The sequence below is a fragment of the Bos javanicus genome, chromosome 11 (assembly GCF_032452875.1).
Source record: "Bos javanicus breed banteng chromosome 11, ARS-OSU_banteng_1.0, whole genome shotgun sequence".
Classification (NCBI taxonomy): domain Eukaryota; kingdom Metazoa; phylum Chordata; class Mammalia; order Artiodactyla; family Bovidae; genus Bos; species Bos javanicus.
The window spans coordinates 68544649-68558880 of NC_083878.1; the positions used below are offsets into that span (position 1 = coordinate 68544649).

General features: G+C 53.3%; 1 protein-coding gene across 1 annotated transcript in view; it reads right to left on the bottom strand.

Annotated features, from left to right (window-relative positions):
- Positions 1-1038: 1038 nt before the first annotated feature.
- Positions 1039-14232, bottom strand: part of EHD3 (EH domain containing 3) — a 29322-nt gene continuing 16128 nt past the window's right edge. Inside the window, exons 4-6 of the mRNA XM_061432919.1 lie at positions 7003-7415; positions 6136-6300; positions 1039-3230 (exon numbers count right to left, since the gene is read on the bottom strand). Of these exons, the coding sequence (XP_061288903.1) occupies positions 2703-3230; positions 6136-6300; positions 7003-7415 (1106 nt within the window). The 3' untranslated portion in view covers positions 1039-2702. The remainder of the gene's footprint in view (positions 3231-6135; positions 6301-7002; positions 7416-14232) is intronic.

Consider the following 14232-nt stretch of genomic DNA (forward strand, 5'->3'; position numbering starts at 1 on the left):
ATGTAAACAAACATCTGCTCCTGGAACAGAGGAGACCAATGGGAATGGGGTGATGCAGGGCAACCTCTCACCATTCTGCAAACTGAGGCCAGGCCCTGCTATGGCAGTAGTGTTCCCCGTACAAGACTGAGCGCTCAGGTGCCAGGGGCAGGTTTTCTGGGGACGGGGCATAGGGTGTGGCTCTTCCCATCTGAGCATTTCTGTGGTCCAGACTGAGTGTGGGGAATGGCAAGCCAGGCCGGTGGGGCCTCTAGGGCTTCCTGCCAGCAAGACTGCCATGACAAGGCTCTGCCCTCCACTTTAAATGTTCTCCAGGCTGAGGCAGGAGAGTTCCCCAAGCCCCCAGAGACTTCGAGAGGTCAGTAGGTCCAGGCAGCGGGGGAGAGGGACAGCCCCAGAGAAAGTGCTCCCCATCTGTCCCGTCATCTGTGAGGAGAAGGTTCAAACACCATTTCCTCTTTCTCAGGAGATGGGAGAAGTGTCAACACGGAATTCCCATGCCTCCCAGATCTCTCCGGGGTGGCGCCTTGAAGAAGGGTGGGCAGAGACATGGGGAAAGGAAGGGCAGGAAAGTGGCACGTGTGTGTGCAAAGGCGGGGTGAGGGGACCGACAGACAGCCCTCTCCATCTAAAAGAAGGACAGAAACCTCCCCTCACTCTGCTGTCCTTCCCATTCCTCTTCAGTTGAAATAAAGGCATAGAGCTGAGAAATGGTCCTCTGAGGGCTTGGCACCTGAATTAGAGGAGGCTGGACCTCTGTGCCTTGGTTTTCCTTTGGTCTTCATTTCATGAGAAAGAGAAATGTGTGGATGCAGAAGGAAGCCCAGGATTTGGGGACCATCTTTCCTCCAGAGTGGCAGGGTGGTTCCACCAGGCAGCCTGGGTAGTCAGTGGGCCTGGAGAAGCACCAGGCCAACGGGACGCTACCTGTGGATGCTGGCTATGGGTAGCCCCGATCCTCTGCCAGAGATGCCCGAGTTAAGAACCAAACTCCTCTCCGTCAGCCTCCCACGTAATCATGCTCCATGGCCAAGCAGATACCAAAGGATAAATGTGCTGTATTAACATGAATACTAATGACAAATGCACTGCAGTAGTAAGCACATTGTAGATACGTAGAATATTTTCTATATAGTCTGAACATAGATACAAAATAACTTATACTTGTTTTTGTTTTCCATCACAGTAGGAGCATAGCATACAAAGTGATTGGTTCAGTGGCCACAAAGCAAGCCAAGGGAGAGACTGTAAGGGTGGCTGTAGGGCATCAGGAATGGTGGGGATTTGCCAGACACTGCAGAGTCGTGGGTCCTGCAGAGAACATGGCCTCAGACCTCTTGAACTGGCCTTCTCAACAGTTAGCAGGAGGTCCCACTTGAGAAGAGTTGGAGGCTGCATTTGAGCCGGGATGATTCAGGCTGCGGGGTGGGAGGCGGAGCAGAGTCAGAGGCAAACGGCACCCAACAGGCCAGCTCACATTCCTGCTGCTGCTGTTGGGCTTCTGTGAGGTTGGGAACATGGGGCGAATGGCCAGAAGGCACGGTTTGCTTCTGTGCTGTGACAGATGGCCAGACTGATGGCCCACCAAGTGCTGGCTGGCCCCTCTCCCTTGCCAGCCTTCTCTGGGAGCCCGTGAGGGGCCTGCGTGCTCAGCTAACTCTTCACAGTTTGTCATTAGCCAGAAACACAGGGATCCTGTCCATCATCACAGCAGAGGGCAGAGTCTGTGGCCCTAGCCCCATCACCTGTGAGCTGTGTGACCCGGGAGGGTCACCCGAACTCTACTGAGTCTCAGGCTCAAATGGGAGGGGCTAACACAGACTTCCTTGGAGAGTGGTTAAGGACAACTTGGAATAAGGTATATGAAGCGCCTGATGCAGCTCCTGGCACTCAGAAGGGGTGGATAAATGTGCCAACTACAAGCATCCACACAGAGGCCAGGTGGGAAAAACAGGGATCTCACAAAATCTGTGGAATAAAACCACCATTGACTGGCTACGAGAGCAACAGATAACAGGGCAGTTTCTTTGTTTTCTTTCCTGCCAAGTTTTTCCCTTCTCTCTCTGGTTCCGGGATTCTTTGAAAGGAAATGCAAGCAAGTTTAAAGCCAGGTCTGCCGAGGCAGTCAGAGCCTCAGCATGGGAAAGAAGAGGGCTCATGGTTGTGGCTACGTCTCTTCAAGTCTGGGGTCTGGTTCCCTGAGGACACTTCCCCCTTCACTCCCCTCCCTGCGGAAGCCCCCTCCCCTCCCATCTCTTGGCCCCAGAGCAGATTTCATGTTAGCAAGTCAAAGAGGTGGGGATAAAGCATAGAAAAAAGTGGATTGTCTATTAAGTGAAAAGCCTTTTCCGTCTGCTCTGGGTCTGGGGAATCTGGAGGTGGGTGGGCCATCTGTGGCCGAGTGAACGGCCTCCACAGGAGAAGGTGGGTCTCTGGGCAGTGGGACCAGGGAGGGAAAGAGGGATGGAGACTGAGGCATGATTCCTGGGACTCTGGGTGCTTCTGTGTTTCAGCCAATTCTGAGCACTTGGAGATGTATCCTGGAAACCTGGGGATCCTTGTTCCCTCTTAATCTGCAGTGCCAGTCTCAACATCTGTGTATGTGTGTGTGTGTGTGTGTGAGTGTGTGTGTGTGTGTGTGTGTGTGATTGCCTCTCCCATCTCCTCTAACACCTGCCTGCTCTGGACCTCCCCGCCTCCCATCACTCGGTGGCCTTCCTTTTGGAGGGGGGTACAAGGTGGGCGGGCAGCTCGTTGGGCAGCTCATGCCCCTCCAGCTTGACCTTGATGAGGTGGTTGGCCAGTGCGAACTCCTCATCATCCAGCATGCCATCCTTGTCGATGTCGGCAAGCTTCCAGATCTTGCCCAGCACGCTATTGGGCAGCTTGGAGCGCACCATCTCCTTCTTGGCGTTGGCGCCCGTGATCTTGCCATCCACCGGTGACAGGGTGTAGAAGATCTCATCATACATGGGCTTGTCCCTGGCCACCACCCACTCGGCATCATCGATACCCTCCCCGGCTCCCTCCCCATAGCCGTGCCCGAAGGGGCCATGGAGGGTGCCCTCAAATGCTCCACCCTTCACTATCTGGGCGGGCCGCTGGGTCTCCTCCTGGCGCACCAGCACCATGAGCTGGGCAATGTCATGAGCCAGCATGTCATCCACCACCTCCAGCAGCTTGCTTTTCAGGGGCTGGAATTTGCTAAAGTCCTGGGCTTGTAGTTGGTCCTGGGAAGAGAGAGAGAAAAAAGGTGAGGACAGAAGACAGTGGGCCCAGAAAAGATACGAGAGAAAGAGACAAAAGATATATTGACTCTTGGTGGATTTTTCAGGAGAGAGGCTAATTGCAGGGGTTGGAGAAGAAGGATTTAACAACTGGTTTGATCTGTTTGGGGCTTTCCTGATAGCTCAGTTGGTAAAGAATCTGCCTGCAATGCAGGAGACCCCAGTTTGATTCTTGGGTTGGGAGGATCTGCTGGAGAAGGGATAGGCTACCCACTCCAGTATTCTTGGGCTTCCCTGGTGGCTCAGTTGGTAAAGAATCTGGCGGCAATTGAAGACTTGAGTTCGATCCCTGGGTTGGGAAGATCCCCTGGAGAAGGGAAAGGCTACCAACTCCAGTATTCTGGCCTGGAGAATTCCATGGACTGTATAGTCCATGGGGTTGCAAAGAGTCGGACACGACTGAGCGACTTTCACTTTCACTTCATTTTGATCTGTTTGGATTCCTTTAGTGTTCTAGGAAGCAAATACAGTCAGGCCTCCATATCTGAGGGCTCAGCTTTTGTGGATACTACATCATTTTATATTATAATGAACTTGAGCATCCATGGATTTTGGTATCTGTGGAGGGTCCTGGAACCAATCCCAGGTGCATTCCAAGGGACAACAGTCATTAAATTTCTCAGTTCCTTTTGGCTATTGATTGAACAGTGAGTGGCTCTTGAATGCACCACCCCTCTGAGACTGAGTCATGTGGGTCTGTACTTCAATAAGGGTTACACTTGAAAACACACTCCACTACATGAGCTCATTCTTTTCCTTGTGACCTTCTGAGAGTGGGAAATCACATTCTATCACCATTCAGGAAGGAAAAAGGGAGGTACAGGCAATGAGAAATAAATCACAGTAGAAGCCAAAGGTCATTCCCAAGCCAGTGGTTCTTAATCAGGATGCTTGAGGGATTTTTCAATGATCAGCTTCTCCCTGAGGGTTCTGACTCAGGAGGCAGGAGCAGGTTGGCAGCTTTAATAAAAGCTCACCTCCTTGTCTTCCCATGACCACCACACTCCATGGTAAAAGAAATGTGTTCTGCTTTGCATGTCTTTGCCATTTTTAAAGGTCCCAGGTCTCAAATATCCCCAAATTCTCCTTGGCTGCTATAATGACAAGATGAGAGCTTCTGGCTTCCACCCTGGCTCTGGCCACAGCAATCTCGGGATACTGGGAGGAGGTCAGTTTACAGGGGACAGTCTCAGGACAAGCACACTACAGAAAAATTTAGAAAACACTCATGGCTATATTTCAAGACCAAGTGTGAGCCTGGGCATCCTTACCTCCATTCCAGGGTGGGGCTAGGAGTGATGTGGAGGGTGGAGCAGACAAGCCCTTTCTCCTGCCCTTGGGCACAACCTCCCTGGTCCCTGCCTCTCCCAGCCTGTCCATGTCGAGGTGTGTTTTATGGGCTCCCAACTAGGGGTCCCAGTGTCTTCCACAATGAGTACTCCCATCAGCCCACACACATGTCCCCACAGTACAGTTCTTTACGTACTGAACCAGCATCCTTAACAGAACCTGACATCAGGTGGGCAAACAAGCGAGAAGGTGAAACCATCTGTGTTGCAAAAGAATTCCTCACGTTAAAAAGTCATATGATCCCTTTCAAATGTCATCTTCCCCAAAGTTTGCTTACAGATCATTAAATTCTTAACAGAAAGAGAAACTGAAAGTTGAAGCCCAAATTATGTGAAAACAATTCTGAAACAAGTGACTGGCTCGATGTGGATAGTTACAGGAACGAATGGATACACAAACAAATGCATACTCTGGACATCTATGTTTTTCTTTCTTTTTCTTTTACTAGATAGGAAAGCAAAAATGCATACATTTGGGACTACACTGATGTTCTGAAACCCTCTGAGCAACAAGGGCAAAAACAATATTACTACTACATTTGCTATTTTTCCTAATTCCCTAATTCTTGAAAACTTTTCCTTTTTAAATAATTACAGAATCATGGAAAGTTGCAAAAATCATGCAGGGGTAGGTTCCTTGTGGTCATCTTCCTGCCTCCTCTACTGGAGAAATCTCACCTAACTTGCTACTGCATTTAAACAGCATAGTCTGTGCCAGGCCATGCTAACTACCTTACAAACATTAATCTGATTTCTGCTCACAATATCCATATAAGGTGGTGCTTTTGTAGCCTCAACATGTAGACAAGAGACAGAATGTTAGAGAGGATCCAGTTAGCAGGGTGTGGTAGGTTTTTGCTTAGACCTTGGACAGCTCCTGGGGTTTCTATTTGCAGCCTACGTAAACATTACTAAAACCACAGGCAGGTTAATTACATTTGTAAACCTCAGTTTGCTCACCTGTGAAAAGGGGATGAAATGCCTCCCCCAGAGGGTTGTTTTGGGGGACATAAGAAACTATGTGTGACCGACCCTGGCCCAAGAGAGGCGCCCATGGTGCAACCCAAAGATGACAAACTCCTGTGCAGACTTCTGCTTCTCGGTGGCGTATGTTCAAATCACTGCCAAGGCAGATCTCAGCAGTAAACTTAGGCAATGAAGGGCCAAGAGATGTCAGGTGACTCGTCCTGTTTCACGTGATGTGGTGAGGATTCCAAACTGGTGGTGACCAGGACAAGGGAAGGTCATAAGCTGGAGGTATCAGAGCCCCCTCTAACACCGCTGCTCACTGGGAGCACCGGGTCTCCATGTTTCTCCCAGGGCCCAGGTCTGGCACCTGTTGGGCCAGTGTCAGCCAAGCAGGAAGGGCAGGCCCAGGGCTACCTGCCTGCCTGTTGATTCTGGGCTGAGTATCCCCAGGACATCCTAGGGTGGTCTACTCCAAGCTTGAGCTGCTCAGTCAGCTTGTCCCTTTCCTGGAGGCCCCAGACCCTGGTTACCTGCATCCTCTTCAGGGCGGGGAAGTCCCCAGGTGAGATCTGGTGCTCCCGCTCAATCTGGCCATAAATCTCAGCCAGATTGTTCACCAGCTCCTTCTTCTTGTTGTCCTTTCCGAACATGGAGGGCATCTCCTTCTTCAGAGAGCTGATGATATAGGCATGAACCTGAATAACAGGGGCAGGGAGAAGCCTTCAGATCAAGACCTCTAGTTCTTTCCTTTACCATCAAGATCAAGTTCTTTCCTTCCCTCCAGGGCACCTCTCACCCCATCTTTTCCCACAAATCTCCGCTCCTGCTCCTACTTCTGAAATAAGTTGTCTCCATCCTCTTTCTCTTCCATTGCTTACAGCACTGAGCTGTTTCACTAGATCTTGGGGAAAGGGGAGCTTGTGAGGAGGTTGAGGTCAAAGCAGTAACAGGGATGGTAATTCTGATGATGATGTTGATGAGGAAGACCGTAACAACAGCTAACACGAACAAAGCACTTGTGAGGATGCCAGGCACTGTGATGAGGGCTTTCCCATCTTTATTCTATGTTGTCTTCTAACCCTTTAATTTCACAGATGTGGAAGCAGGCACAGAGCAACTAAGGGCCTTGCTGAGGTTGGGATCACACTGTAAACTATGGAGTTGACTCCGATCTGGCCATCTGACACCAGGGCATGTCATCGTAACCACCACACTACCCTGCCTCACCCACTCTGAGTGCGCATGGCTGATGCTCACAAGGCAGTGACTACCGGACATCTTCACATGGGCAGACAATAGCTCAGGGCTGCAGGCAGTGGCCCTCTCACCTTGCAGCTGACCCCATCCCCAAACCACCGGCCTCGCCCATGCTGGCCCTCTCCTGGAGGCAGCCTCACCTTGGCCAGTCTGGCTCTCTTGATGAGGTCATTCAGCTTGCGCAGGGCAGCGTTTCGGGGCAGGCTCTGGATGTCTCTGAACAGGTCCTGCTCCTCGGCCTCAAAGAGCTTCCGGTTGTCTGGGATGAGAAGCGGGTGGGACCAGAAGGAGCCGATGTAGACCCGGATCACCTCGGGCGTGTTGACAATCTTCCCCAGGGACCACATGAGGGCCCCGTACACCCGCATCAGCTGCTGCGTCTCTATCTGGTCAGCCTTGTTCAGCACCACTCGCATCTTGTCCTCGTGGTTCTTGAGGGCTTTGATGACTTCCGAGAACTCATCGGAGATGTCCAGCTTGTGGGCGTCAAAGAGCAGGATGATGCGGTCCACCCGCTCGGCGAACCACTCGAGGACAGCAGCGAAGTCGTACCCTGTGGCAGAGCAGAGTCAGGGGGTGGGGCCTTTGGGGTGAAGGGTAGGGATTTGGGGTGAGGCAGCAGTGCAGTGGAAATAACACGGTCTCAGGAGTCAGATCTGGGTTCAACTCTGGCTCCTCCATCTTTTCACTATTTGGCCTTGAGCCAGTTACTGACTGTCTCTGAGTCAGTTTCTCCATCTATAAATGGGCATACGAATAGTATCTAGTTAATAGATTTTTAAGGACCAGAGATGCTCAGCTCACCTAGCAGCTAGAGAGGAAGCAGATTCACCTCTCAGTCTCCTCTTCCATATAAAGGGCAATAGATGGGAATGTGAGGCTTACAGAGGTAAAGTGCCTTGCTCGAGGGCACACAGCCCAGGAGCAGCAGCGCCGGGATAATGATGGAAGTGTTGGGCCTTCTGTCGCTTCCCACTGCCACACCGCTGGCAGGGCGGTAGGAGCCCTTCCTTAGGTTCTGGGTGGGCTCAAAGACCCTGGCTCCCAACACCACAGGGTTTTACAGGCAGAGACCTTGGGGTCCCACAGCTCTCTGCCACCATTGAGTGGGAGACTGAGCCAAAAGGAAAAAGCCATAAGTTCCCGCCCTGTCTCACAGAGGAAGATTAGAGACCAGGGAGGGTCATCCGGCAACTGCCTTGCCATTGAGAGAGAGGCAAGCAGCCCTGCTCGCCCGTAACAAGGTCCTCGGCATGAGTACAGCAGAATCCCTGGAGAGACTGTTAGAGCCTCAGACTTCGATTCAGTTCACATCACGATCTCAATTCACCCCCACACCACCCTCTGAGGCAGGCACAGTCCCACTTTCCAGAGGAGAGACTCAGAGATGAGAGGAGAGTCAATTGCTGGTGTGTGTGTATGTGTGTGTGTGTTGGGGAGGGGGTGTTCAGGACTAGACCTGGCTACAGGGCCCTGGGCACCCTACACAGTCCTGCGGGCAGTGGTCCTGCACCTGTGAGCCCCCTGCCTCCCGCTCCCCTCCTTGTGCCCAGGCCGGACTCGCAGTTCCACTGAGCCCCAAGGTCCCTGCCCGCCTGCTCGGGGGGGCATGCAGCCTGCACCCACTCCCTCCACCGTCCCTTCCAAGGGCTGGCTCTGGCTAGATTTAATCTTCCTCAGCACAGCCAGGTGGAGGGCGGCTCTCACCTCACCTCCAGAAGGCAGCCCCTCAGAGCCATAGGCAGGAAAGGGGGCAGAGGGCTCAGAAAATCAAGGCAAACTGACTTCCGGGCCCCAGTGCCCCAACAACCTGGAAAACAGGTCGCGACCTTGCTGCTGCGGTGCCTGGAACCAGCAAGCTTGCCCTCTGCCGTGGCTGGGGAGGGCAGTGGGGCTCAGTGGCCTCTGTCCTTCTGTTGAGGCCTGCTCCCAAATCTAGCCAGACAAGGTTTTGGCTGTGGTGGTGCCGGCTATGGGGAGGACGGCTGCGAAGAGCAGGCTGCCCCTTCCCTATGTCCCTCCGTCCTGTGTGGTAGATTTCAGCCCTCACTGCTCAGCACACCTCATGTGGCCGCTGGTGGCAACTGCTCACCGTCAGCTGGGCAGTCAGAGCCGCTAGTCCTGGACACTTGACACGGCTCAAAGCAAGCTGCTGAGACTGCCCAGGGCTTAGGACCAGAACTCAGGTCTTCGGGCTCTAAGCCCAGCTCTCCAGATACAGTGGAGAAGGGGGCCAGCGAAGCTACAGAGAAGAGGCTCCCGGCCTCTGAGCCCTCGCCAGTCCACAGTGATGGTGGCCTTGCACAAGGAGCCTCCGCTGCAAAAGACCTGGAGGGAGTGGGGCAAATCCCAGAAGCCTGACGGGACCCCGAGTGGGGAGGGGCAAGAGAGGGATGACACCGGGTCATGCTGCCAGAACAGGGCCGTGCCCGTCCCTACGGCTGGGTCAGGTGCCCCTCAGGCAGGTGCCGGCCTCTTGGCTGACCCAGGGAACCATCAGGATGCATTGTCCTCCTGCTGCATCGGGAGCTGGCGGGGCAGGGCCTGCGCATCCTCCTCTGCTTCCCTGCTCTCAGCATGGTCCCCGGCACACAGTAGGTGCTCTATCAGCACGTGCTGCTCAGAACTGAAATGTGAGACCTGGTCTGCCTTTTACATCCCAGGGACAGTGAATAAGCCATCCCTGGGCCTTGGTTTCCTGGTCTCTGAATTGGACCTGAAGGAAAGCTACACGGCTCAAAATAGCCTGGAGTTAAAACTCCCCTCCAGATCCTCCCCATCATTCTATACAGATAAAGAACTTTCTCCCCCGAAGAAAGGAATGGACATTGAGATTGATTACATTCAGTTCCCAGCTAATCCCAGTCTCCGGCTGGTCTCAGGAATTCCTTGCGCCAGTTGCTGAAAGCTAACTAATCAAAAATAATCATGAGGAAAAACAGACCCCCTCAAAACGATGTATCTCTGCATCTATGTTTTCTATATATACCTACTCTCTTTTTGACTTAGCACAGCAGCTCACTAATCTGACTGCTGCCCCTTCTCGCCTCATTAAAGGTGATCTGTTCCTATCAAGTGCCGGTCTCCTTTTTCCGAACCTTGCTTTCTCTAGTTACAGAACCCACCATGCCCTGCCAGAGGCTGGCTGTGAGGATCCAATCAACAACAAGGATGCAGGTGAGACTGCCTGTGACCCTGGCTGTTCCTATGGCTCTGCCCCTCTATGAGGCTTCTTTCAAGCCCGAGTTTCTATGACTTGGGTGTGCTCTCAAGGGGTCATCTGAAGAGCACTGGTCTGGACACGCCCACCTCTAGTTTCTGCTCAGCTATCAACTTCCTGTGTGTCTTGGGGCAAGAAGCCTTCCTTCTCTGGTCCTTGGTCTCTTTGCTTGTTAATCCGGGGGAAGGAAGGCTGGGGGCTGCTGTCTTCGATGTCCTGGGTGCCCATATGAAGGCTGCTCCTGCCTGAGGGCAGGCAGATGGCTTCTGGGAACCCTTTCTAGGATTTCAGAAGCACCGAGGCCTCCTCTTCATCCTTCCACTTTTGCAAATTCTGCTTGCTCTGGCAGGGCTGGCTATCAAATTACCAGTGGGGGGGATGCTGAGAAAGCTTCCTCCCCAGGTGTGGCTATGAGGAAATGAGAGTCAAGCAATGACTCTGTCAGCTCTCTGAAGCTCAGCCTCCCTGCTCCTGGCTATAGAGCCTTGCGGGCTCCAGGCTGGGTATCTAATTGGTTTTGTAGACTGAGATTATGCAGATCCAGGAATGGGAGCATCAGAAAAGCACGGAGTAGACCTATTCAGGAAAGGGGAATGGGCTGCTCTCCCATTTAGTTTCTGTGTGGATTTAGGCAAGTCTGAACCTCAGTTTTTCAGCTGTAAAATGGGGATACAAATGACTGACTGGTGAGGGATCAATGGTAGAACCTTGGTTACAAGAGAGCCATGGGGAGGGCCCAGACTCAGTCTGGAGGCTCTGTCGGGACATCTGGGGTGGTGAGCCCCCTTTCCCTCACTGGTCCTGGGAACGGCTCAGAGCCCCACAACAGAGCTCTCAATTCCCTGCAGTAGCCCAAAGGCTCATGAAATGTGGACTAGTGGGTGGTGGGAGATTCAAGCTCTGGAAGACTGATGGTGAAGCTGGCCATCCTGGAATTACAGGTAGCAAGTCTGCCTCCTCTGGGAGAGCGGGTGAGCAGGCCCCTGGAGCAGAACCTGGGCAGCCTACAGGCCTGCCCCCCACCCCAGGCAGGCTCCAGGGCACTGGAAGGAAGAAAGCATTTCTAAGTAATTCCAGGCAGGAGGAAATCAATGAGACAAACAACAATAAGTGCAGCAACTCCTTAGTCATCAACCAGCTTCCTTCACAGCCTGAGAAGCAGTGCAAGGGTGCTGACAAGGCAGCACATTTCTTGGTATTTTCAGCCACACAGTCTCATCTGACTCTCATAACTCTCCATGTGCCAGGAGGTAAACAGGCAGAAACATCTAACAGGGAAGGGAGAGGGAACAGAGAGGTGAAGGGGCTCACCCCAGCTCACACAGCCAGGTGGTGGTAAACTTGGGGCTAGGACCCAGATCCTGACTCCCCTCTGTGTTCCCTTCTCGGCTCAGAGCCCCGCAAGGCTGGAGCTCTGGGCGCTGAGCTTATTTGAGGTGGGTACATAAAAGGTCCTGTTCCAGAATTTGTCAAGATTTAAAGACATCTTAGAGAAAGAGAAATTAGAAGGTATCAGCTTGCAAAGTGTGGGACCAGTTAAGATGACAAAGACCACACTACATGCCTCCCAGAAGTCACCTTGAAAAGCGGCCCAACAGCCTTGTCCCAGGCCTCCCAGGCGGCCACAAGGTGTCCGTGCACCCTTTTGAAGGGACTCGGGACTCTGCTACTCTGCCCTGGCATGTGACAACCCTACATGTGTATGTATAGCATGTGGTCCGGGGGCCTGGAGGTCCCTAAGTGAGGGCGCCAGGAACAGGCCAGGGACGGGAGACTGAGGATCGGCCCTGACCCTCCGGGGTCTCCAGGGGAAAGCTGCAGAGGATAGAGTACCCCCTGGTCTGCAGATGAGAGCGTGCCCCCATTCCTCTTCTCTGAGCTCCTCGTGGGCAGGCAGGCTATGCTAATGTGCTGAAAAGCTACTGGACAGGGAAGCAGGAGACCAGAGTTCCCATCCCGGCTGTGTGACCTGGGCAAGTGTTCTCCTGCTCCGGCCCTGCTGAGCTCACCTGCACAGGGTGGGGTCCGCTGGAGTGATGTGTGCAGTGCACCGTGGGGTTGCTTTTCTAAGGTGGGGCCTGTTGGGGTTTCTAGCTGGGAGGCGGACAGGAAATGTGGTTCCCAAGTGTGAGGACACTCAGGCTTCCGGAGCCTTCCTCTTCCGCTGCATCCTTGCTTCTTCCCAGTAATGAGTCCCGGGCTGGACACATCCTGTCACTTCCAGCAACTGCCTCCCTGCCCCTCTCCCGCCCACCCCAAAGCATCTGCATCCAGAGACAGTGTGGGCTGGGACTTCCCAGGTTCAGGTTCCTGGACGTCCCTGCTTCCACTCTCCCACAAGACACACGAGACACCCCCAGATCTGGGCAGAGGGGCCACGCCCTGACCAAGGACCACACTTGGCCCAGCTCTGGCCTGGCGCCTGAGTGCTCCACCTGTGAAGTCTGAGGCCTGGGAGGGGCCTCTGGGAGAAGTGGCGCACCAGGCTTTGGCCCAGAAGAGGCTCAGTGGAAATGTGATAACGATGCCTTGTTTCCCTGGTGAGACACAGCCTTGACCCTGGCATGAGGCTCAGTGAGCGGAACATGGCTGGATTTCAGGCTTGACTCACCGCCTCGGTCTGGTGTGTGCCTGCTGGGCTATCCAAGGACTATCCTGGCCCTGGGCTGCAGGAAGGCAAGAAGCACCAAATCTGTGCTGTGGCCAAACCCAGAGTTCTGAGAGCCTAGGCTAAAGGCCACAGGAAGAGTGTTTGGTTCTGTGCACATAGCCTGTGTGCGTGCATGGGGGGATGTGTGAAGGGAGGCGTGATGCATATAGACAGAGGGTTATATGCATATAGGTAAACACTGAACTACCGAATTCTATGGCTGATTGTGAAGGATGGGGGGTGGTCTTCATACTAGAAACTTTCCTTATCTGGGGTGTCCCTGATATCTGAGGGTATCCAATCCCCACCCTCTATTTTCCTGGTCTCTGTGGAGTGCTGAGGTCAGCCCTGCCCCAGGCTGATGATGCAGGACTGGCAGCTCAGCTCTCAGCTCTTGTTTTTATCCCAGGCTACTTTGCCGGCAGCTGCATTTATAGTCTAGGCTCAGGAGGGCAGAGATCAAACGGGTCTGCAGAGACACACACTGGGCTATCACTTCTCCCAGAAGTGGGGAGAGACCTGGTGGCAGTTGTCATGGGGTGGGAAGGAGATAGGAAGGGCAGGCAGGAAAACTGAGCCCCCAGTTTACTGTAGAGAAGCCATTGAGGTCCAAAGATAAAGTCAGGAGAAAGAGGAATAGGAAAAGAACAGAATGGAACAGAAGCTGAGGAAGGCAGGCATCTCTAGAAGCAGGGTTGCCATGTACAGTTGCACAGGCAGTGCACTGCACAACTGCAAGGAAGGCCATTGTATTGATAGATTGCCCTGGTGCTGTTTAACAGGGAGGCCCTGGGTGTCATAAAAACAAAAGAAGGGAGCTCACTGTGATCCAGTTCCAGAGCTGATGTCCAAGTTTCCATTACTGTCTGTGGACAACACGAGGTCAAGTGATTACCCTTTGTTACTCACAGGGACATTAAGACGCAGGGGAAAATGTGACCTACTCAGACCCACAGGTTCTAAACCCCAATGCTCTAAACTCCCAGTCCAGTGCCCTTGGAAACCCAAAGGCTGGAATCTTCTCTGGACCCCCGGTCAGGCTGTACTTGTAGGAACGTAGCCACCCAATGCTTGGGGAGTTCAAGGGGAGAACTTTGTCTTCTCTCTTCCACGAGGAGACACAGGCTGTCTGTGTAAATCCCCTTTAGGCCTAAACTCAGGAGGACCTAGAGAAAGACTTAAGGGGTGATGGTAGGGACTGGTCAGGAGGAAGGGAATAATTAGGGAAACAAATAGAAGCAGGCAGCTGTCCAAGCTGCCCCCTGCACCCCATTATGGGGCCCTGAACAGAGTGCTTCCAAAGGGCAGGTAGACCAGAGGGAGGGGGTGAGATGCCCCTCCCCCCCAGGCCATCGGTTCTATGCCCGCCTCACCCCTGCACCACCATACATGCGCCTCACCCCAGGCATGTGTGGGAGGAAGGTGGGTCGTCACCAAAGGTCGCCCAGAGAACTCTTGCCTGTGCAAAGTCTTCCCTTCCCAGAAGCTGCCATATGAGTG